The sequence below is a fragment of the Saimiri boliviensis genome, chromosome 11 (genome assembly GCF_048565385.1).
Source record: "Saimiri boliviensis isolate mSaiBol1 chromosome 11, mSaiBol1.pri, whole genome shotgun sequence".
Classification (NCBI taxonomy): domain Eukaryota; kingdom Metazoa; phylum Chordata; class Mammalia; order Primates; family Cebidae; genus Saimiri; species Saimiri boliviensis.
The window spans coordinates 42,710,439-42,735,574 of NC_133459.1; the positions used below are offsets into that span (position 1 = coordinate 42,710,439).

At 54.2% G+C, this 25,136-nt stretch overlaps 1 protein-coding gene across 4 annotated transcripts in view; it reads right to left on the reverse strand.

The window, feature by feature from the left end:
• SLC6A9 (solute carrier family 6 member 9) overlaps positions 1-25,136 on the reverse strand; it is a 38,223-nt gene that overhangs the window by 12,501 nt on the left and 586 nt on the right. For 2 of the 4 annotated variants that reach the window (XM_003936931.4, XM_074380693.1), the window contains exons 2-5: positions 16,132-16,246; positions 1,919-2,075; positions 1,175-1,306; positions 531-801 (exon numbers count right to left, since the gene is read on the reverse strand). In XM_003936931.4, coding sequence (XP_003936980.1) covers positions 531-801; positions 1,175-1,306; positions 1,919-2,075; positions 16,132-16,161 — 590 coding nt within the window. In that variant the 5' untranslated portion in view covers positions 16,162-16,246. The other 2 variants (XM_010347454.3, XM_074380694.1) reach the window with 2 other exon arrangements.

Sequence of the window (25,136 nt, forward strand, 5' to 3'; positions counted from 1 at the left end):
GGGATTACAGGCATGCACCACCATTTTTAGTAAAGACGGGGTTTCTCCATGTTGGTCAGGTTGGTCTCGAACTCCTGATCTCAGGTGATCTGCCCGCCTCAGCCTCCCAAAGTGCTGAGATTACAGGTGTGAGCCACCTTGCCTGGCCTCCCCAAACCTGTTACTCTCATCAGCACAGGCTCCCTTCAGCTGGGGCCAGCCTCTACTCATCTGGGACAGGACCTTTGCCCACACACTTCTTCTCCCCAGGATCCCTTCCCATTTCCCCTGAGTCTCCTCTGAAGGTGTGCTGGACTTCTGAGGGCCTTCCTAATGGCTGCTTTGTAAAGATCCTGCCACTCAACATTCCATCTTCCATTGTTTTCTGCATATCAGGCTCTTTCTCCTAAACTTCCTCACTCGCCTCCCGCCCCCAGCCCAGAAGAGGGCTCAACCTGCAGCAGGCACCTGACCTATTCTGCAGATGGCTGCCCCATGGGGAGAGGGTCGCTCCCAGGTTCCCCCCACCCTGGGTCTCGAGGGTGTTTCACCTCCAGTACTCCTCGCTGGGGCTGGTCCTCTGGAGGCTGTGGTTGAGAAGGTGGGAGAGGTTGCTGGGCAAGGCGGCCGGCCGGGAGCCATTGGTGAGGTTGGAGGCGTCCAGCACCCCGGCGCAGTCGCGCGTGTTCCAGGGGTTATTGCAGTAGGCCCAGGGCAGCACGTGCGTCATGGACGAGAAGAAGTAGTAGAAGGCGATGCAGATGACCACATTGTAGTAGATGCCGATGTAGGTGGACACCACCATCATGCCATAGCCTACGCCTGCAGGAGGGGAGGGGTGCGGGGAGCAGCCTCACACATCCAGCAGGAGGAAGTGAGGTTTAATCATTTCTAAGGGCGCAAGGGGTAGGCTTTGATGGAGGGCCACAGGAAGCCCAGGTCAAGGTCTTGGTAGGGGTAAGTTGGTGGGGGGCGCAAAGGAGTTTTGTGTGTACGTGTGGTAGGCGGGGAGGGTGGAGGCCAAGTAAACAAGGGTCCCAGCATGCATCCATGGCTTAGGCTATTGATGTGGGGCTTGGGGTCAGCATCGGGGTTCTACAGAGGTCAGCCGTGTTTGTGCAGATGGGCGAGTTGACACAGCCCTTAGAGGCCATTGTGTTTGTGTGTGTGAGCAAGTGGCCCTCCCAGGCCTCACCTTTGAACATGGGGCTGATCCTCCAGACTCCCAGGCACCCCTGGCTGGCAAACTGGCCGAAGGAGAGCTCCATGAAGAAGAGGGGGATCCCGCAGAAGATGAGCATGATGAAGTAGGGGAACATGAAGGCGCCTGGGAGGCAGGGAGAGGTCTGGCTCAGGAGTGGGCTTGGGGGGATCTTACCCTGGGCTTCCTGCTCAGAACCCAACAGCAAAACCTTCATGATTGGGTGGGACCCAAGGAGTGTGCCAGGCCTTGAGCAGGAGCCTGGGCTGAGGCACACCACCCCCAGCCTGTCTTTGAACTTGTCAGAGGCTCCCAGGAAATCTGCTCAGAGTAGAATCCAGGCCCCAGAGCCATCATACTTGGGTGGGATTGGATGGTTGAACCAAGCGATTTCACAAACATAAGTTGCTGAGATCCTCAAATATTCCTGAACCATTTGGGGGCTGCTGAACCCCAGGGAATAGAACAGGGAGCCCTGGGGAGGTTGGGTCCTTTTCTCACCTCTCCTCACCTGAAAGGGGACCAGCTGGCAGGTCCAGGCTCGAACAACAGACTGCTAGGGCCTGGGGTGGCCTGCCTTAGGCAAAGCGTGCCTAAGCCAGGGACAGGGGCAAAGGAGGCCAGGGCCAGAGGCCAGCCTTTATCTGGAGTGGGTCTGTGCCAGGGAGAGGGTAGCCCAAGCCCTGGTGGGTGGGCTTTACCCAAGTGGGTGGTCCCTGCCCTGTGCCCGCTGGGTACCTCCCCCGTTGCGATAGCAGAGGTATGGGAAGCGCCAGACATTGCCCAGGCCCACGGCATAGCCCACGCTCGTCAGTACAAACTCGATCTGGTTGCCCCAGTTGCCCCGTTTGAGGTTCTGGTCCCTCTTGGTGGCCTCGCTGGGCACAGCACCATTCTGTGGGGACAGGAGAGAAGCTACCATCAGCAAGGCATTTGTGCTCCGTGCCTGATCTTCTGGGCCTCCCCCAGCAGGGACACCATGGACCCTCCAACACCCCTCCCCGGGCTTCCCCTCTGCTGGCAGGAGCCTCGGGCAGGCCTGGCAGAGGAGGGAAGCAGGGAGGAGTGGCTGCCAGAGGGCGCCAAGCAGAGCCTCCCTCACCAGCCCCACAGCACCCAGTGCCAGGTGTACCAGCCCACCTGAGGAGCTGCTGCGAGCGTCCAGGAGGTGGGACATGGAAGAGGGAGCTAGGGCCAAGAGCCCCCAAGTTCCTCCAAAACCTCCCCTCGCCCCTCTGGGTAAGGATCTGGGAGCAGCTGAGCCTCATACCAAGCAGCCAAGTCAGGCTGGGCACAAAGGGGCCTGTGTCCAGACAGCCCCCCCACCCATCGCCTACCACATCACCAGGCTGAGCACGCTGCCTGTGGGCAGGCGACTGCGGGGGAGGGGAGGCTAGACCCCTCCCCCCCGCTGAAGGCTTCTTCCTGGGGGCACAGAGTGGTCAGGACTGGGGGGAAATGGGAGAGCAGCTGAGCTGGACCAGACCTGGGGAAGGCATTCTGGGACTCTGGGTGGGAGGGCCTGGGGAGCCAGCTATACTACCCATGGCTGGGGAGGGGCCCTGGGGACCTGACCTGGGCCACAGCTAGGGAGTGCTGGGCCCTGAGTTAGGGAAGGCCTCGTGCCAGACTCTCAGTACAGACTCTGCTAGGGAAATAGAGGGAGTGGCTCCAGAAAAGGTGGGAGGGAGAAGGATCTCTGGACAGGGAGAAGGGGGCTGAAGGTCAGGAGAGGCGGATGCAGGGAATTGCCCCAGGAAAGAATTCGGGGCCTGTGCAACTGGGCTGGTGGCCTGGGCTCCGCTGAGGACAGCCCCCCGTGGGACCCCAGGCCCAAGCTGGAACTGGCTCTGCAAGTCCCTTGGTTAAGTAAGTCCCTTAATAAGTGCCACGCTCCTTCCACCTCCCTCCCACAGTGGCCAGGAAATTAACCAGAGCCCGAGGGGCCCCAAGGGTCTAAGGAGACAGGGACTCACTGTCACGAACAGAAACACAGAGTCCCTAGTGCCAGAGACACCCTCCCAGAGGTGAGCTATTCCCGAGAGAAACAGACAGACTCAATATCAGAAATGGAGCCCCAGAGCCTCAGAGAGAGGACAGTGATGTGACACTGAGCCTCCACTTGAAAGAGACATATTCAAGGACAGCAGTCACCCTGGTCAATAAGCAAGACAGGCTGGTGCAGGTGAAATGCCATCAGACCCTGACGCTGATGAACACAGACGGGACGAATGGCCTTTCTGGACCCCACATACCTTAGATAGGCCATGTGGAAATGTGGGCAAATGAGGCACCAAGGCCTGGTGGGTGGGCACCGCAGCATAGACACCTTTGTGGGACAGCCACCCTGTGTGTTCAATCCAGCATTGACCCTGCAGAGATGTGACCCTCACACCCTCCGGAGAGCAGGGGCACAGTGCCCAGGACCTCAGGTTTCCTTCAAGGAGCACCCAGAGCAAATCAGTGGCTGAACAAGCCTTCTTTCATTCATTAGTCGATTCATTCATGCAATGACAGATTTACTGACACCGGCTATGTGCCAGACACTGTGCCAGGAAGTGAGACCTCAGCAGAGAGCTCCTACCATCTCAGAGCTGGGAGTCTAGCAGAGGCGCAAGCCAACAGTGAAATGAACACACCCATCATCTTTAGATGCAGTTTCAGTGCGACCAAGAGGGACCATCTCAAAGTCACAAGAGTATGGAAGGAGGACAAGGCAGGAAAGCAGAGCAGAGGTCAAGGAAGGCCTCCCTGATGAAGAGGCTTGAAGACACACTTGGCGCTGGGAGAGGGTGGTCCCCGACCTGAGCGTGCCCTCTGTGACATCCCCCTACAGAATCCTGCCTAACCCTGTCACCACCTCCTGGGGCCTTCACTGGGGCAGGTGTAGCAAGATCACAGCATCAAGGGGCCATTTTTTGGAGGGTGTGAAGCCTGGTGGGGTTAGTTTATCTGGTCCCAAACAAATACCAGCCAAATAGGGCTCCTATATGTTGACCCTACAATACCAGTTTTATTCTGTCCCAGGGCTGTTTACTTAGGGGCACAATGCCTGATTGTGCCAGCAACACAGTACGTGGATGGGGTCACAGAGCAGCAGTTACAGCTGTAAAAGGGACAACTGATGGTCCAGGATGGCCCCATGGGAAGAGTAAGGGTAAGGCCCTTTTCAGAGACCCAGGTTCCCAAGGCTCAAAGTTCAAGGCCTGCCTCCTTTTCCAAGCAGGATGAGGGACAGATGCCCCACACCCCCCGACCACATGGGACCACATTTGGATCTCTAAAGTCTGTTCCTCCCCTGGCATGGGGTGGGTACAGGGAGGGTGGTGATGCTCCCAGCCCCGTGCCACAGGCAGCCGCCTGCCTGAGCCCTCAAGAGCCAGCCACTGCTCCGTTAATGAGCCATGTGCTAACCAGCTCAGCCATGCAGGCTGCAATCCAGGGAGGCCACAGCCCCCAGGACAGGGGCTGAACTGGGGTTGGTGATGGGGCTCTGGCAGGAAGAAGCTGACGACACTAAAGGTCTGCTTTGTGCAGAGGCTCCTTGCAGAAACACCACCCATTTCTGCTTGGGCCTGGGTCCCAGCACTGTGGCGCTCGATGACGGGAACCTGGCCCACGCTTGGCCTGTGACTTCAACTCCAGGGCTGTCTATACTCAGGTGGCTTGGCTGGGGAGGGCTGAGATCTCAGTGGAGGACGAAGCAAGCCTACCTTTCTCCAAGCAAACTGGAGGAAAGACTCCCCCCCAAAAAATCCAGGCACTTTCTGGGTGCTCTAGTTTCTTTCCTTGTGCAGCTCTCTTCTGGGGACCACCCCCCACTTCCCTCCTGAGCCTCCGCATCTTTTCCAATACTGCATGGTTTTTTTTTCCTTTTTGCATAATCTTTCCTATTCTAAGCCTGTAGTTTTTTTTTTTATCTGCTTGGTGGACGGCTGTGTCACTGATATGAAGTGCCCTTGCAGTGGTCATCAGCTGAGGTGGCCAAGGAAAAATCCCTTTGTGCTCACAATTTGACCCAGACTGGCTGCCCGTCTGCCTGAGCCAGCTCAGCCCCACAGATGGGCTCTGCTCCAGGCTTCTCCTGCCCCCCCCCATCACCCACCATCTGCCCCCCTCTGCTCGCTCTCACTCACATCTCAGTGGGGAATTAAACCACAGTGGCATGGTTCCCTCTGGCTCGGCCCCTCCTCTGCAGGCTCCCTAGATATCCCCTATGTGCCCTGCCACCCTTCCCAGGAGCTCTGAGAGGCCACTGCCAGGACAAAGCAGCCACCACTCAGCACTGCCATGGGCCCAGCAGGTGGTCCCCAGGACAGGACTACCCTGCCCTGTTCCCAGGCTCTCCCAGCCATGGAGGGAATGGAGGTTTTCTTTCCATGGCAGGGTGGGGTAAGCTGGCCACCACACACAGACACATACACATGCGCGTGCGCGCACACACACACACACACACACACACCCCTCCGAAGTTCCCTTACCCTTAGAACATCAAGACAGCAGTGTCCACCCTAGCACAAGAACTTAAGATCTTTCTTGGTTTAACAGCCTCCCACCCTGTCCGTGCCTCGCTGGGTGAGCCACACTGAGCAAAGTCACTTACATAAGTCCTTTACACAGCCCTCTGCCCGGCTTATTTATCGCTCTGGCTGAGCCTCTGGAATTAAGGCTGCTCAGCTCCAAGGGCAGAATCCAGATCTCCCACTCTGCCCAGGGCTTGGCAGAGGCGGGCCACCGGTGCAGGTGAGAGCCCTGGTGCTCCGGGACCATCCGCTCCTCCAGTAGCCCTGGGCAAGTCACTTCCACTCTGGGTATCAGGAGGCAGACTAGATAACCTCACTATCAGATAAACTCCAGGGTGTTCAGGATGGTGTGGCCATAGGCTAGATAACCCCACTATCAATCCATCTGCCAGATTCCCAGGATAGACAGCCTCAGCAGCTACTCATATTCCGCAGCTCTCCTTCACCTGGAATTTTGCTATGTCTGACTTTCCACTGGTTTCAACTAGCTTTCTAGATTACTGAAAAAATATTTTGCACTTTTTTTCTGTTTATAAAAGCATGATGAGCTATCGCCAAAAAAAATTAGAAAACACAGAAAAAGGCAGAGAGGAAATGCAGCAGCAAAGCCCACTCCTAGAGCAAACCACGGCCAGCCTGAGGACGAACTCCCGCCTTTCCCTCTTGCGCGGACGTGGGGAGCCCAGCTCTCCACCCTGGACGGTGACTCTGCTCTGGTATGAGACTCCTGCCTCCTATATCAGGGTTCAGTGGATATTTTTGTGAATTGCGAGCTTCCCCTTCCTGCTCTCAGTGGACACTGAGGAATCCTGGAGCTGCCCTGGCTGGGCGGGGCCCTCTGGGACCCAGCAGGCTTCGTGTTTAGGACTCTCCAGCCCCAGGGTGTGCTCATGGGACGAAGTCCCATCCAAGACAAACTTTGTGGAGGAGAATGGGCAAGACCTCACATCCCAGACTGACTTTGAGCCAAATCAGATCACTGACAACTTTCTCTAAGCCCCAGTGGGGAGTCTAGATGGAACAGCCATTACAGTAAATGGCTGCCTCAGAAGACCCCATGACCTCCTGCCGGGCACCCCTCAGTTTTTGTTCTCTTGTATCAGTCCAGGGGCCAGGCCCACAGGCAGCACCTACCCTGCAACGACAGAATCATCTGTCCTTCACCTACATGGCACTGAGTAGCGGCAGAGAGACCCAGCTGCAGCGCTGATCTCTGGCATCAGTTACCTGGATACGGGAGGGGCTGGGGCTGGAAAAATCTGCCCCAGGCCCGAGTGGTCCTCAGCAGCCATTAGTGCCCCCTGCCTCCAGAAAAACCTCAGGGCCATCTCTGGGTACCTCTCAGGACTCCAGGGTCCTTCAGAGTGCAGGCCTTCATCTAGCAGGTGAGAGAGGCAAGGATATGCCTTGTGCCTATCCATTGCAGAGCCCTGATTGGCAGCAAGGGACCTGCCAATATTGTCGGCCCCAGGCAGACTGGCACCCCCAGGCATGCTGGCTCCACTCCAGGCCCTGGGGAGAGTGATGGAGGACCCTGGGAGAGCCCTGCCCAGCCCCTTGCTTTCCGCCCCAGGGAAGCCCAGCAGGAGAGACTAGAGGCCACGGTCTTGTCCTGTGCTGCATCGGCTGAGGGCAGCTTCTATCCTCACCAGCTGGCAGCGGGCAGCTCTGGGAAGTGGCCTTGGTTCTTGACCCCAGCAGTCCTGAGGTTTGACGGCAGCCCTGCATTCTGCTCCTCCCAGACCCATCCCACATCGCCTCAGAGGGCATTCCCTTTCTTGCCTTCTGAAGGTCAAGTCGGGATGTCCTACAGGGGAGAAGGGTAGCTTTCAAGGCTCCCTCGCCGACATCCGCTGCATGTGCCTGACATCTCCGCCAGTCCCCAGGGTCCAGGGATGAGGACACACCAGCTCCCAGGCCATGCGGGCACTTGCCCTGGACTCGGGAAAATGCTCCGCGGGGTCTCTCTCTTCCCAGCTGAGACTCTTGCCCCCTTCCCTCCCCCACTCCTCACCACTGAGCCCATGTGCCACGTTCCCCTGCCTGCTCACCCACTCTCCCCATAGGAGTAACTGCCGTGGCACAGACAATGAGGCTGTATTGATTAGTACAATTCCTGGGCACCTCCGGCCCGTCTCCCCGGGAGCTAGGACAATGCAGCTTTGATACACAGAGCAGATTCTCAGCAGGTCCTTGGGCTGGGGGAGCCCTCACACCCCCACTCTCCTCCCCCTCACCCCCGCCACACAGCTAACTCTTCCTGCACTCCTTTGCACAGTTGCAACTTTCTGGGTCACTTTGGCTGGTGTCTGTCTCACTTGCTGGCTGTGCCTGGCCCTCCCTGGCACAGAACATTCAGCCCCTCTCCCCATCCCCAGCCCAGCCTCTCGGCCTGCCTGGCACCAAGGAGGGGGCTCGACCTCCTGGAAGGTGACTGACCTGTTCTGGGGAAGAGGGGGCCACAGGTCCACGAGCCGCGGCCATCCCCGGTGAGCACTCGCAGCCAGCGTGTCTCCGCCGCTCATTCACACCTCTGCCAGCTCCAGTGCGACACTGGCGCATCCCCTGCCTCTCCCACTGCCGGGCCAGGCAGCGTCAATTACTTTCACCTCATCTCCTCCCGAAGCTCTGCCTACCCACTCCCCTGGCCCTGCCCCTCCAGCTAGTCCCCATGCAGCCCAGCACGGGTGCTCCGGAGCTGGAGAGTGGGGCGTGTGGGGTTTGTTGTGTTTTTCCCTTGTTCCCAGCAAGTAACTGGAACAAACACACACACACACACACACACACACACACACACACACACACACACGAATAGGGCAGAGTGAGCGAGAGGGTGGCTCACTCCCCCTACAGAGCTGGCCAGATGCTGTCTGAGCCCACGGGCCTGGCACTGGGTGGGCTCCTGGTAGGGTAGTTGGGTGTCTGATGTGTGATGAGGTCTGCCCCATTGGGCCCTGGATGGTGACTGGCAGGAAGATGGAAGGTACAGTCCACAGGGCACCACCAGAGCAGCTCAGGCTCCTCCGAGGGGCACAAGCTGGGAGAAACCAAGCCCTGGGGCTGTACCTGCCCCCCTCCGGAGATGGGGACTCCCAGCCCGCCAGGATGATGGGGCATCTTCCTAGGAGAATGTGACTGACCATGCCAGAAAGCCCTGGCCTAGTGAGCCACGCTGTCACCTGTCTGAACAAAGATGGCATTAGCCAAGGGGGCAGTCACCCCAGAGTCCAGACAAAGCCGGGCTGTGGAATAAGAACCCGTGAGGATTTGCACCATGATGCCCAGAAGGTGAGGTGCTAGTCTGGGAGTGTGTGCGGCGTGGGCTGGTAGGTCCGGTGGTGTCATCACCACGACTGTAGTCACCATCACTGTAGTGACTACGACTGTGGTGGGATGCCACTCTGACCCAACCAGTCCCTTTCTCTGAGGCCACATATACTGGTCAGTCTCCTGCTGACCCCAAGATACCGCACACCAGTGGCTAGGAAGGTGGGCATAAGAGTTCTGGTGCCAGGAAGGTGTCAGGCCCTTTGGAAACTGGGAAGTCAGCAGAAGGCTTGGCCTACCATAGGACCTCAGGAAATACGAGTCCAATGGACATGTGCATGAATTCTGGCATAAGGGCGGCTTTCCTGTGAGTTTGGTGACTGTGGCAAACCCATAGGGAACATAGGGATGAGCACAGGATGACATTAAAAATTAAAAGACAGGCCAGGCACGGTGGCTCATGCCCGTAATCCCAACACTTTGGGAGGCCGAGGCGGGTGGATCACCTGAGGTCAGGAGTTCAAGACCAGCCTGGCCAACATGGTGAAACCCCGTATCTACTAAAAATGCAAAAAATTAGCCAGGTGTGGTGGCAGGTGCCTGTAAACCCAGCTACTTGGGAGGCTGAGGCAGGAGAATTGCTTGAACCTGGGAGGCAGAGGTTGGAGTGAGCTGAGATCCTGCCATTGCACTCCAGCCTGGGCAACAGAGTGAGATCCCATCTCAAAAAATTAAATAAATAAAAATAAAAAGACAGGTGGGGCACAGTGGCTTAGGCCTGCTATCCCAGTGCTTCAGGAAGCCAAGGCAGGAAGGTCTCTTGAGGTCAGGAGTTCAAGACTATTATGAGCAACATAGTGAGACCCTGTCCCTACAAAAAACTGGCCAGGTGTGGTAGTATGCACCTACAGTTCCAGCTACTCAGGAGACTGAAGAAGGAGGATTGCTTGAGCCCAGGAGTTGGAAGTTGTAGTGAGCTATGATCACACCACGGCACTCCAGACTGGGTGACGGAGTGAGATCTTGTTTCGAAAAATTGATTAAAAAATAAATTTGCCAGGGGTAATGGCTCATGCCTGTAATCCCAGCACTTTGGGAGGCCGAGGCAGGCGAATCACAAGTTTGAGACCATGGCCATGGTCAGGAGTTGGAGACCAGCCTGACCAACATGGTGAAACCCCAACTCTCCTAAAAATATAAAAATTAGCTGGGTGCGATGACGTGTGCCTATAATCCCAGCTACTCGGGAGGCTGAGGCAGGAGAATGGCTTGAATCTCGGGAGGTGGGGGTTGCGGTGAGCCAAGATCACGCCATTGCACTCCAGCCTGGGCAACAAGAGTGAAATGCCGTATAAAAATAAATAATAAAAATAAAAAATAAATTTAAAAATAAGATAAAATAAAAAGTCACAAGCTAGCCAGGCACAGTGGCTCATGGCTATAATACCAGCACTTTGAGAGGCTGAGGAGGGCAGATCATCTGAGGTCAGGAGTTAGAGACTAGCCTGACCAACATGAAGAAACCCCATCTCTACTAAAAATACAACATTAGCTGGGCATTATGGTGTATGCCTGTAATTCCAGCTACTCAGGAGGCTGAGGCAGAAGAATCGCTTGAACCTGGGAGGCGGAGGTTGCAGTGAGCTGAGATCGTGCCATTGCACTCCAGCCTGGGCAACAAGAGTGAAACTCCATCTCAAAAAAAAAAAAAAAAAAAAAAAAAAAAAGGTTACAAGCTTTAGAATTTGACAGGCCTGGGTTCAAACCCCAGCTCTGTCAATTTCTCACCATACATAACCTTAGGCAAGTCCCTTAACCTGAACCAAACTGTTTGATCTCAGTTTCTTCATCTCTAAAATGGGGATACCATCTGCCAATCATTGAATCTAGTGAGCATCGGTAATAATGGCAATAGAAGACACATAGTAAGTCCATGCTGTGGGCCAGGTACTGTCCTGGCTTGACACACATGGGACACATGCTTCATAGACAGCCCATCACCCTGTGGGCACTCACCTAGGATGGTAAAAGTTAATTTCCCATATGCTAACTCATTGGGTCCTCCCAGCTGTCCCATGAGGTAGGTCCACTACTATCTCCATTTTGGTCTGGGGAAGATGGGGCAGGCCTTGGCTCAAGCAAGTGTCCTAAGGATGGCCCCAGATCCTACTGACTCAGCTGCTCACTGAGCCAGCCTTATGCGCCTGGTCCCCAGACACACTCCCCTGACTTCCTGCGGGAGCAGACTGAGGGCCAAGGTGCTGGCTGGGCCAGTGGCTCCAGGAAGGTCCAGTCACCCATGATGCCCAAATGCTCACTTCCACCCAGGGTGGGCTCTGGGCTCTGGCCGCCCTGGCCTGGGCTGGGTGCCCAGAACAGGCAGCCCTGGCTGGATGGCTTTCCCTGGCTCTGGCCGTGGGGACAGGAGGCGGCAGCAGCCCAGCTGGGCCCTGGTCGTAATGAGGCCTCATTAGCGAGATCCAGCTGCTCTAGCCCCACTTAGGGAGGCCGACTCCCCTAGCTCCCGCCTCTGACTTCTCCTAATAAGAGTGGGCATGCTTCCAGAGGGGCAAGGAGTCTAGGGGCTTTGTTGTCCCCTGTGACTCTGGAGGGAATGTCCCGCTGAGCTGAGACTGAGAAGTGCCAGGGATGGCGGAGGGCTGCAGGAAGGCTGTGTGGGAGGCCAGGCGACAGGGTGGAGTAGGTGGGCTAGAGAGGAGGTGGGACGGGAGAGAGAGGGCAGGGCCCCCAACAGAGAGGAGGCTGAGGAAGGCTGGGCCTTTTCCTCTGGATCTAGATATTGTCCATTTCACTGGGGAGTGGGTAGCGGCTAATCTACGATCAGCAGAAGGTCACACTGCTTAGGCTGTACTGGCTAGAAGAGTACCTCCGCTGTGCTAGGCCTTATCTAACGAGAATGCCCACTGTGTGCCACTCCCTGAGCTGGGACAGCACTTATTAGATGTCAAATCTTGTGATGGAAGCACCTGTTGTGTGCAAGAACCTGGATCCACAGAGTGCCCACTGCGTGCTGAGTCACATGCCGAGACAGCACCCATTGTGTGTCAGCCCCAGCCTGGGAGCCCCTGTGGTGTGCTAGGTCCTGCACCAGGGGAGTACCCCAGGTATGCTGGATACTGCGCCAGGTAAGGATCCATGTATGCCCAGCTCTGACCTGAGTGAGCACCCACTGTGTGCCTAGCAGTGTGCTAATGAGTGCCTGCAGCGTGACAGGCTCTCTACTAAGGGAGTGTCTAATGTGTGCCAAGTCTGCACTAGTTAAGCATTTACCACATGCTAAGACTTGGGTTAGGTGAGTGCCCAGGCAGGGACAGGCCCTCTACCAAGGGAGTGCCCAAGGCTTGCCAAGCCCTGTGCTTGGTGACCTCCCAATAATGCGCCAAGCCTGTACTAGTTGAGCACTTGCTACATGCCAACACTTGGGATGGGTGAGTACCCACTATGTGCCAGGTGACGGATGCTACAGACAGGAGGTGTCCACATCCTTGGGGCAAAACTTATGAGAACAGGTCGGGGCAGGGCAGCCCCTGGCAGCCTGTGGTGTTTGCAAGGCCTTCTTGGATTTGGATGCTCTGGCACCCAGAGCCCTAGCCCAAATGAGTCTGTTCCTGTTCCTTGTGAGGCCTTCTTGTGGCAGAAACAATCAGCATGCTCAGACATGGGAAGGGGTCAAAGAAGCTCACCAAGGCCTGGACTGCCCAAGACTCTGCAGGAGTGCATAGTGGTGCTACGGAGGGACTGAGGTGGCCAGCCTGGGAAACGGCGTGACATTGAGCCAGTGGGGGCTCTCTTGCCTCCTGTCCTGGGTCCCTCTCTTCCAGCCCCTTGTCCTTTGAGACCTAGATGGCCCTGCCTCGCACGTGTACGAGGCACTAGGTCTCCATGGAAGGACCACCCTATGTACTCCCAGTGCCCCCAAGCATCCCAGCTGCTCCCAGGCTTGGAGGCACCCTGGCCAGCTGGGTTCTCACACAGCCCTGTCCTAGGAGCTGCTGAGGCGTGAGGGAGGCAGCTGAGCTGGCCTGGCAGAGACCATCTGGGCTGGGAGGGGGGGAGGGACACGTGCAGTGGGCATGTGGGCCTGGGCACATGCTGGGAAGCTGCTTGCTACCCCTGGCTGTGGCACCCAGCAGAAGCTCCAAGGGTAACACAGGGTGTCAGCCGACACTGAAGAGACTTGGAGGGCCAGTGTCCTCACAACCAAACCTGGGTATAGGGGGAGAGAAGTGAAGATCTCATGGTAGGGACCAGTGCCTGCTCCATGCATGCCAGGGCACAAACAGAGCAGCAGAAAGAAGCCACAGAGAACTGGGAGGGTCCAAGTGCCTGGCTTACATGCACGCCCCTCAGCATCCTCTTTTGATCTACCAGGGCATCCAAAGAAGAACCCTATCAGAACGAAGCTTCCTTAGCCTCTGGCCGTAGGAAGACACAGAAGATACAAACATGCTGACTAAGCTGCCTGTGTTAGCAGAGATGGGGCTTGGCCAGGACCAGCTGCCCCATGCACCTCAGAGGCTGTGTCTAGAGACAAGCACTGAACGGAGGTGGCTTCAGGCCCAAACTGGGACCCAAGAATAGAGTGGAGTAGTCCCAGGTCACCAGCAGAACTGAATAGGAGGCAAGAATAGAATCTCCAAGCAACCACTGGGGGTGCCCATGGGACAGATGCTATGAGCCTCAAATACAGCAACAGTGGGCAAAAGCCAAAGGGCAGAGAGCGGGGAGGAGAGTGAGCCCCAGCTATCTTTAGGCACATCCTGGTGCTGGGAACGGGAGTCCCAAGGCAGCATTCCCATCAGCAGGCAGGCTGGCCAGGCCGACCAGCAGAGCACAGTCGGGGAAGCTCAGCTCAGGCAGGGACTCTGGGACACTGGGATTCAGGCCCTCTGTCTGCTCACATCTCCCCTGCCTGCCCTCCCAGTCCTTCCAGGTCACTCCAGAGAAGGAAGAGCAACCAGGGAGTACTCAGAGGTTTCATGGGGATCAGAATCTCCATGGTAGGAAGGGGCAGAGCCACATTCCGCTTCCTAGCACAAGCCCATGGCAATTCCAAGACTTCTTCAGGAAAGGTGGGGCCATGTTTGGGTTCTAAGATGGGATTCACCCCTAGCAAGCGTTCAGGTCATAAGACCTCCATCTGGGCCCATCTCTGTGCACCCAGATTTCAGGAATCTCAGGAATACTTTCAGGAGCTTGGCTCATTCAGATTTGCTCCAGTCAGTAGGGGGCTAGATCAGAGCTGGCCTGAGGAATGGGGCCAGGGGTTGGATGCTGGAGGTTCAGATAAGGCCAGATAGAAGATCCCAAGCCTGGAGCAAAATGGCCAGTTCTGCTCAAAACACAAGCTGCTTTTTTTTTTTTTTTTTTTTGAGACGGAGTTTCGCTCACATTGCCCAGACTGGAGTGCAATGTCACGATCTCGGCTCACCACAACGTCCGCCTCCCGGGTTCAAGCAATTTTCCTGCCTCAGCCTCCTAAGTAGCTGGGACTACAGGTGGGCACTACCACACCCAGCTAATTTTTGTGTTTTTAGTAGAGATGGGATTTCACCATGTTGATCAGGATGGTCTCAATCTCTTGACCTCAGATTGAGATCTGCCTGCCTCAGCCTCCCAAAGTCCTGGGATTACGGGTGTAAGCCACCATACCCAGCCTTTTTTTTTTTGGATAGAGTTCTGCTCTGTCGTCCAGGCGAGAGTGCGGTAGTGCGATCTCAGCTCACTGCAACCTCTGCCTCCCGGTTCAAGTGATCTTCCTGCCACAGCCTCCCAAGTATCTGGGATTACAGGTGCACACGCACCACATCCAGCCAATTTTTGTATTTTTAGTAGAGATGGGGTTTCACCATGTTTTGTCAGGCTGGTCTCAAGCTACTAATCTCAGGTGATCCGCCTGCCTCAGCCTCCCAAAGTACTGGGATTACAGGTGTGAGCCATCGCACCCAGCCCAGACTGTTCTTTTGAACCAGGTACTTTGAGTCCCAGAAATCTTTGGTGAGAGACAGGGCTTGTCTAGGAGGGCTCAGGCCAATCAATCTTTCACTAAATGAGAAAAGCAACACAGGGAATTGATAGGATCGGAGCTGCTGAGGGAGGGACATGTTCACGCTCAGTCCCTGGTCCCCGTCGCTGAGAGCCGTCAGTCTAGCCTGTCCCCAAGGCAAGATCTCAAGAGAAGGAAGACAACCATTGCGTCTGGAACAGGATCTGGCATCTTTTCTGCTTCCTGCTCCTGGTGCTGGTGCTGACCTGCCCCATCCATCAGTGAGTCTTGCTCCTTCAAAAACCTCACCCAGGCCAGGGGAGGTGGCTCAGGCCTGTAATCCCAGCACTTTGGGAGGCCACCAGGTCACCTGAGGTCAGCCCGGCCAACATGGTGAAAACCGGTCTCTACTAAAAAATACAAAATTAGCCAGGTATGGTGGCTCATGCCTGTAATCCCAGCTACTCAGGAGGCTGAGGCATGAGAATCGCTTGAACCTGGGAGGCAGAGGTTGCAGTGAGCTGAGAACACGCCACTGGACTCCAGCCTGGGCAACAGAGGTAAGACTTGGTCTCAAAAAAATAAAAATAAATAAAAAGAACCTCACCCAGCCCCTGTGTCGCATGGCCTCACCTCTCCTGTGCTCTAAGGCTGAGGGCAAAGAAGAGCCAAGACTTGGGGAAAGGGTGGAGGGAGATTTTCTGAGAAGCTTCGGGAGAAGATTCAAAACAAAATGTTCTTGGTTACTTTTCAGATTGAGAAGGACTCAGAGAAGTAGAGAAAAACCAGGCAGGGTCTGAAGACCCTTGATCAGCACAGACTGAAGCCGCCCGCGAGCCCCGCGTTCCACTGTCCTCTCGGCAGGTGGGCTGCACCCTTCTCTCAGGAGCACCTCTGTGACAAGGTTGTGACAAGGTGGAACATGACGCCTGCCTTGTGGCCAGCCTTGGCGGGCTCTGTGGGCTCGGAGCCTGATGCCCTCTGACCTACTGGATGAGGGGCTATCTGCCCAGGCCTGGGTCAGCTGTGCACTCAGGAGCCCTGGCAGTGCTGGCCTTCCTAAGCCTTCCCATCATGGCGAGCAGCTGGCAGGAGGTCCCAGGGGCAGTGCTTGGGATCCCCCTTCCTCCCCACAGTCTGGCCCCTGTACTCACCAGCATCCCTTTGGCACCTTTTCCTACCATGGCGGCGGTGGGTTGTGGCTCTGGAGATGGGGACCACACTCACAGGCTCTGCTTCCAGTGCTTTTCAGACCACAGACCTCAAGAGCTGTGGAGACAACAGAGGGTGAGGTGAGGACCTGTCTGTGTGGCCCACAGGGCTCTCCAAACAGGTGGTGCAGAGCCACCCACTACCAGTTGGCCCAGGCCCTCTGGCAGGCCGTGTCTGCATCCCGTGTCTTCCTGGAAGACCCTTAGATCCAGCCCCTTCCCGGTCCCCCCAACCCTTCCCCTGGATCTCTTGATCTCCAGGCTTCCTGCCTGTCCCAACGGGCAAAGGTCTATTTTTGACTCTCCAGATGCCCAATCCTATAAAAGATAAAAAATGAATACCGAACTGGGATGGAGTCCAATTCCTTCATGGTCTGTGTGAATGGCTTCAGCCTTTCCCCAGGAGGGGAATCAGCTCAGATCAGCACACTCTCCCCATCCTCACCCCAGCCAGGCAGCCAGGACGGTCCTTCCCCATCTGGGTGCCACTCAGTGTGGGCTCCAGGGCAGCTGGGCTCGCTGTCATGTCATTCACTTGGACTGAGCTCTGGGCCTGCCACACACCCCTGTGTAACCATACCTCCTTGCACTCCCAGCTGCACCCTCCACAGCAGTTCACCAGGTGAAATTCTATACATCCTCAGGAGCACACTGGGCTAAATGCCATCTCTTCTCTGCAGCCTTTTCTGACTCTCTCTCTCTCAAAATAATGAAAAAGATGCTTCCTCCTTTCTGTTTTGTGCAAATTTCTACCAGTATTCTTATTTCATATGACACTTATTTGCTTATGAGTTTGTCAACCATGAGTCAATGAGTTTCCCGAGGGCTTGGGACTGTGTTTCTTTTACCTGCTGTGCCCAGCACGTAGCACAGCACTGGGCTTGCAAGAAGTGTTAGTTGCCGGGCGCGGTGGCTCAAGCCTGTAATCCCAGCACTTTGGGAGGCCGAGGTGGGTGGATCACAAGGTCAAGAGATCGAGACCATCCTGGTCAACATGGTGAAACCCCGTCTCTACTAAAAATACAAAAAAATTAGCTGGGCGTGGTGGCATGTGCCTGTAGTCCCAGCTACTCAGGAGGCTGAGGCAGGAGAATTGCCTGAACCCAGGAGGCGGAGGTTGCAGTGAGCCGAGATCGCGCCATTGCACTCCAGCCTGGGTAACAAGAGTGAAACTCCGTCTCAAAAAAAAAAAAAGAAGTGTTAGTTGAGTTGAAATGGAGGGAAACAGCAAAGGCAGGGCCTCTGGAATGAGGGGTCCAGGCCAGCCCAGGATCTTATAGGAAGCATCTGAGGGGCAAAGTGGGGCTGGAGAGCTGCGAGGCAGCAGCCATGTAGAAGGAGCAGCTTGTGGCGACGCTGGTGTGCACTGGCTTAATGTCAGATGGGATGGAAGAAAGGTTAAGAGTCTTCCTCTGTCGTCCAGGCTGGAGTGCAATGGCGGGATCTCGGCTCACTGCAACCTCTGCTTCCCAGGTTCAAATGATTCTCCTGCCTTGGCCTCCCAAGTAGCTGAGACTACAGGCACCTGCCAGCATGCCCAGCTAATTTTTATATTTTTAGTAGAGACAGGGTTTCACCATATTGGCCAGGCTGGTCTCGAACACTTGATCTTGTGACTCGCCCACCTTGGCCTCCCAAAGTGCTGGGATTACAGGCGTGACCACAGCGCCCGGCCTAAAGGTTAGTTTTTGACAGGCCTCAGGAGGAATCCATCTTCAGAGAGCCTTAAAGAGCTGTCTCATCCGAGGAAACCACTCCCCAGGGCCTGGACCCAGGAAGGATTCAGCTCTGCCTCTCTGGAGCCTTTCCTGCCTTCCCAGGAAGCTGACTCTGCTCTCAAGGCTACTCTGGGCAACTCTGCTCCACCCACAGCCACCTGTTAAAGGCCACCTCTCACCTACTCACCCAGGAAGTCTCTGGAAGGCTGGAGGAGAGATGAGGAGGACACCCTTTGCCTATGCAAACCAGCCCTCGGCTTTTGTAGGCCCTGGCCCTGGCTGCCTGGCCTCCTGCAAAGCTTCTCTTCAGGGCAGGGTGGGTACAAGATGTGACCCAGGCTGGCCTGTGGCTCAACTTGTCCTCCTAAAGAAGTTCCTCCTCATGGCTTTAGTCTTCTGGCAGAGGAGGGTGTGCTCCCTCAAAAGGAGATCATACCTTTGTCCTTCTCACTTACCCTGTGCCTCCCTCTCCAGCTGTAAACTCTAGATTCGACTTCCTTAAAACCACCTCTCTTCAGTTAAGGACTAATAATGACAATGATGATAGTAATAATAGCAGATGGCACAAGAAAAAGCCATGTAAGCCAGGTGCAGTGGCTCACGCCTGTAATCCCAGCACTTTGGGAGGCCGAGGCAGGTGGATCACCTGAGGTCAGGAGTTTGAGACCAGCTTGACCAATATGGTGAAACCCCCTATCTACTAAAAATACAAAAATTAGCCAGGCATGGTCGTATGTGCCTATAGTCCCAGCTACTCGGGTGGCTGAGACTGGAGAATCACTTGAGCCCAGGAGACGGAGGTTACAGTGAGCCGAGATCACACCACTGCATTCCAGCCTAGGCAGCAGAGTGAGACTCTGTCTAAAAAAAAGAAGAGCCATGAGCCATGTCGTGGGTTGGAAATTATTATGCCCACTGATCAGGTAAATAAACTGAGGACACTGTGTCTTGGAACTTAGGCTGCAGAGTGCCCTCACCCAGGTTATCCTGGAATTCCTCTTAGTGTGCAGTTGGAGAGACAGACTTAAGAGAGGTCAAATGCCTTCCTTGTAAGTGCTCGAGTGAGGACTCCAACTGGGTTTTCAGACCCAACATCTCTGACTGCAAATGCAGTCCCTGCCCTCGGGTGGAGGGAAAACGAGGAGAATGAGCTGAGTGTAAAGCTTTGCTGCTTCTGCCTTTGACATTTCTGTTACACGGCCTCAACTGTCCATTCGGAAAACATCAACTGAATGCCCATGATGTCCAGGCCCTGGACCATTTGTGGACCACCGCTGACAAGCAGCAGTGGGTCACAGAGGCAGTTTAGCACACGATAAAGAGCTTGAACTCTGGGATCTGGTAGGCCTGGGCTGGATTTCTGGCTCAGCTACTCACTACATATGTGATTTCAAATAAGCTACTTTGAGCCTTAGTCTTCTCAATCTGGAAGATGGGGCTAACAGTAATTTCCTGGTAAGTTCTGACATTTCTGCCTAATTTTTATCCTTACCACAAGCCCTCCACATGTTCCTCCCCTCCAATATGTTAATCTTCCCAAAGCCCTAAATCCCTGACTCCCTCCAATGGTTTTCCATAGCCAACAGGATATGGCCTAAATAGCTTAGCAGGTGTTTACAGCTAGCCACAGCTAGACTCATGTATTCCACAATATTGATTGCAGGTCTGCTCTGGGCCAGACCTGTGCTAGGCACCAAGAACTCAAAGTTCTCTGCACTCCTGCAGCTTACAGACTAAGGGGAGAGAGTTAAACTGATGACTAAGAGAGATCCAAGATGGCTGATCACTAGCAGCTCGGGATTGTAGCTCTCAGTGAAAACGCAAAGAACGAGAGGACACCGCACCTTCACATGAGTTCTTGTTGCTCACGCACCAGGAGATTCCCAGCGGAGGAGCCCCACGGGTCGCCAGCACTACTCTTGTGACCGGCGAGGCGGTTTTGCCGGCGCCTCAGAGCATCGGTTCTTGGTGCAGTCAGAAAAGCACCATCAATCTTAACGCCGCTGATTTAGTCGGCGCAGTGGGTTGCTCAGATTTCGGCGCTGAGAATCAATAAGTTGGACGTCCACTCAGAAACCCAATTACAAAGACGGTAATTATAAAGACCACAGATGGATAAATCTACAACGAAGGGAAGAAAACAGTCAAAAAAGGCTGAGAATACCCAAGATCAGAACGCCTCTTCCTCAGCAGGGGATCCCAGTTCCTCATCAGCAACGAAACAAGGCTTGATGGAGAATGAGTGTGTTCCAATTACAGAAGCAGGCTTCAAAATGTGGATAATAAGAAACTTCTGTGAATTAAAAGAACTTGTTCTAACACAATCTAAAGAAACTAAGAACTTTGAAAAAAGGTTTGACGAAATGTCAACAAGAATACAAAATTTAGAGAGGAAAATAAGTGAATTGATGGTGCTGAAAAACACAATAAGAGAACTACGTGAAGTATGCACAAGTTTTAACAGCCAAATTGATCAAGCAGAAGAAAGGATATCAGAGGTCGAAGACCAACTCAGTGAAATAAAACAAGTAGACAAGATTAGAGAAAAAAGAATAAAAAGGAACGAGCAAAGTCTCCAAGAAATATGGGACTATGTGAAAAGACCTAATCTACGCTTGATAGGTGTACCTGAAAGTGACGAAGAGAATGAATCCAAGCTGGAAAATATGCTTCAGGATATTATTCAAGAAAATTTTCCCAACTTAGTAAGGCAGGATAATATTCAACTCCAGGTAATACAGAGAACACCACAAAGATATTCCTCAAGAAGAGCAACTCCAAGGCACATAATCGTCAGATTCACCAGGGTTGAAGTGAAGGAGAAAATACTAAGGGCAGCCAGAGAGAAAGGTCAGGTTACCCACAAAGGGAAGCCTATCAGACTTACAGCAGATCTCTCAGCAGAAACCCTACAAGCCAGAAAAGAGTGGGGACCAATATTCAACATCCTTAAAGAAAAGAACTTTCAACCAAGAATTTCATATCCAGCCAAACTAAGCTTCATAAGTGAAGGAAAAATAAAGTTTTTTGTGAACAAGCAAGCACTCAGATTTCATCACCACCAGGCCTGCTTTACAAGAGCTTCTGAAAGAACCACTACACATAGAAAGGAACAAACAGTATCAGCCTTTCTAAAAAAATACCAAAAAGTAAAGAACATCAATATAATGAAGAATTTACATCAACTAATGGGCAAAATAGCCAGCTAATATTAAATGGCAGTATTAAACTCACATATATCATTATTAATTCTAAATTTAAATTGACTAAATTCCCCAATTCAAAGACAGACAGGCAATTTGGACAAAAAACTAAAACTGTATGCTGCATCCAGACCCATCTCACATTCAAGGATACACAAAGACTCAAAACAAAGGATGGAAAGAGACTTACCAACTAACCAGAGAGCAAAAATAAATAAATAAAAAGCAGAAGTTACAATTTTTGCCTCTGATAAAATAGTCTTTAAAGCGACAAAGATCAAAAGAAGCAAAGAAGGACATTATATAATGATAAAAGAATCAACGCAACAACAAGAAGAGTTAAAGATCCTAAATATATACGCACCCAATACAGGAATACCCAGACATACAAGACTTATAAAGAGACTTAGACTCCCACACAATAATAGTGGGAGACTTCAACATTAATATTAGACAGATCAATGAGACAGAAAATTAACAACGATATCCAGGACTTGAACTCAGATCTGGAACAAGTAAACGTAATTAACATTTATAGAACTCTCCACTTTACACAAAATATACACTCTTATCAGTACCACATCATATCAACTTAGAAGTTTAAATGAAATGTTGGTTGGCTCCTTGTTTGTTACTCTCTTCCCTCATTTTCTTTCATGTCTCCATTATTAAGGACAATTATAGGCATACCCATATTTAGACTGCATTCTAGCCAGGGCAAAGCAATACCCCCATCCTCTCTCCCTCTTTCTCTTTCTCTTTCTTCCTCTTCTTTATTCTTTTTCTTATTATTCTTTTTTTCTTTCTAAAAACAAAAACAAACAAAAAATAAACTGATGACTAAAATTTAAATAATTACAGACTAAGGCCAGGCGCAGTGGCTCATGCCTATAATCCTAGCACTTTGGGAGGCTGAGGCGGGTGGATCACCTGAGGCCAGGAATTTGAGACCAGCCTGACCAACATGGTGAAGCCCCGTCTCTACTAAAAATACAAAATAAGCTGGGCGTGGTGGTGGGCACCTATAATCCCAGCTACCTGGGAGGATGAGGCAGGAGAATCACTTGAACCCGGGAGGCAGAGGTTGCAGTGAGCCGAGATCGCGCCATTGCACCCCAGCCTGGGCAAAAAGAGCAAAATTCTGTCTAAAAAACTAAAAAAATAGGCTAAGCGCAGTGGCTCATGTCTGTAATCCCAGCACTTTGGGAGGCCAAGGCAGGTGGATCACTAGATCAGAAGATTGAGACCATCCTGGCCAACATGGTGAAACCCCGTCTCTACTAAAAATACAAAAAAATTGGCTGGGTGTGGTGGCACGTGCCTGTAGTCCCAGCTACTCAGGAGGCTGAGGCAGAAATGCTTGAACCCAGCAGGCAGAGATTGCATGAGCCGAGATCGCGCAACTGCACTACAGTGGGAGCCTCCGTCTCAAAAAAAATAAAAATAAAAATAAATTTAAAAATGAAGAACTGCATAGTGAGATAAAGGGTGGAAAAGGGAAAGATTGTGTTATGACACTCTACAATAGGGAGCCTGGCCTTGTGTGAGACTCAGGAGGTCTTCCCTGAGGAAGTGATAATTAAGGGTCTAAAGGAGTTAACTAGGCAAAGTAGCAATAAAGAGGAAGGGAAGAGGAAGACAGATGCAAGCAAATGAAACAACATGTGGAAAGGTTCTGAGGCTGGAGCTCAGCCAGCCAGGGAGAAATGGTCAAAGATGAAAGTAGGGTCTGGATTTTGGTCTTTATCTTGAGGACAAGGGTGACTGTTGAAAGCTTTTAAGCAGAAGATCAACTTCAAGGAGGAGCAGTTGGTGGAATGTGCATCTTGAAACCATCCCCCCAGATACAGTGAGGAGCAAGGACAGGAGGAAGGCTGAATCGGAAGTGAGGAAATCAATTAGAAATGGGCCAGGCCAAAAACGAGGGAGCTCAGGTTAGGAAGGTGACAGTAGGGTGAGGAGAGGTGCACAGATTCAGAGAAATATCAAGGCAACACGACGAGACTTGGGGATTAATCGAACTGGGTCAGGGGAGGAAAAAGTAGTCTCCGGTTTCTGCTGGTAGAGTGGGAGAAAGCCGGTGCCCGGCCCAGAGACGAATGCTGGGGATGGTGCAGGTTTGGGGCGGGGACAGAAGGGCTGGGTTGGACAAGCTGGTCTGAGCTGCTTGTGAGCCACTCAAAGGCAGATGTGGAGATATCAGTCACAGAACCCTGGCCCATCTTGACAGTCTCACTGCTGAGTGTCAGACAGGACTGCCAGGTCAATCAGTTTTAACCGTCCATCTGGGGCCAAGCCTAGAGTCCTCACTGGGGATGGAAAGGTGATAGGCTCTTTCCCTGGCTTCAAGGAGCTCACAGTTTAGTAAGAAGATAGAGAAAGACGCATAATTTCCATTCACTGTGATGGAGGAAGTGGAGGGGCTGTGGGAGCAGAAAAGAGCCCTTAGTTCTACGTGGGAGCCCAGATCGGCAACCTGCGGCCATCTGCCACCATGTGAGACTAACCAGCATTTCCAGAGGGCTCCTGCTTCATGCCTTTGTCCCGGCACCCGTTCCCTCTTTTTTGAGCACCCCTGTCCCTATTTCCACCTGTATGTATCCTACCCATCCTCAAAACCTATCCCAAGGGTACCGTCTTCATGAAGCCTGCCTAGGTCCTCCCCGTTCCTGTCAGCCTTCCTACTGTGCCCCACGCTGTGTACGTCTCATTAGCACGCTTGCCACACGTAGCACTGCGGCTTGCTCGCTTGTGCCCAAGTCTGGCTCCCCACTAGATGGAGGGCTTTTCCAGGGCAGAGGTGTGGTTCTTGTGTGTCCCCAGAGCCGGGAACTGAGCGGGTACAGCCGCAGTCGCCGCCCAGGCCAAGTAAGGGGGGCGTTTTCTTTGCGGTCCCTGGAAACACTTGGGCATGCTCAGTGTCGCCCATTAGTCCACAGAACCAGTCCCCTCACCCACTACTCTCCAACATTCTGATGCTCCCTCACTTTGGGAGTCTTTAACCTTTCAGGTTCTTCTCACCTTCCCCATTCCTCGCCCCGCAGCCTTTATTTCCCAGCGGCCGCACCCTCATGCTCCTTCCAACGGAGAAACAGAGCGTGTTTTGTGCGGAAGCTGTCAGCTAGCGGAGTCGCGCCTCCTTTAAGAGTGATCCGCGAGGGGGCGTGGCTTGTCGAGAGCAGGCCCGAAAGGGGGTGCGGCTCCTTTAAGTATCTGCCGGCCCGCGGCGCGGAGGCCCGGGCCGGCTGGCAGGGGCGCGGTCGCTCTCGAAGCTGCGGCACCGCCCGCAGCGTCCCGGTTCCTCGAAGCGGGGTGCGTCCGCGTTAATCGGGAGAGAGATGTGGGGGCACGGGCGTTACATCAGCCGCCACGTGTGGGCCCAAGCTGGCGTGGAGGCGGCGGCCCCGCCCCCGGCCCCTGCGGTGGAAAAGTACCCGGGCGCCGAGGTCCCCGCCCCGCGGCCCCGCCCCCGGGCCGGCTCCGGCCCCTCCAGGCCCTCGGGCAAACCCCACTCTCCCGCCCAGCCGGGCCCCACCGCCGGCTAGCGATCTGCAGCGGCTGCCGGGTGCGGAGCGCTGGCCGGGGTTGGGCGCTACGGGGTTGCTAGGCCTCTGCCCTCACCTGCGGCTGCCCGGGCCCGCCCTAGGCGTGCCGGTAGTGAGGGTTGGGGTGGGGAGGGCAAGGATTCTTCCCAGGGTAGCAGCCCCAAAAGAACTCCCCGCTCGCTCGCAGTCCCTTCCCAAAGCCGCGGCCACAGGAGCCGCGGACAAAGAGAGGCTGAGTGCGCCAGGACTCTCCCTCGCGGCTTCCTGGGACTCGCGGGCGCACGGGCACGGGCACCGGCACCGGCACCAGGCGGGCAGATAGGGAGGCAGGCCGGCTGGAGGGGCCAGATAGGCAGCCAGGCTGGCAGGCGCTGAGAGGCGTTGGAGCGAGCAGGAGCCCGCACGCTGGGCGCAGGCACGGCCGATTCTCGACCCTCGCAGGCCCCCGGAGCGCAGAACCCCTGGCGCCCCTGACGGACCGT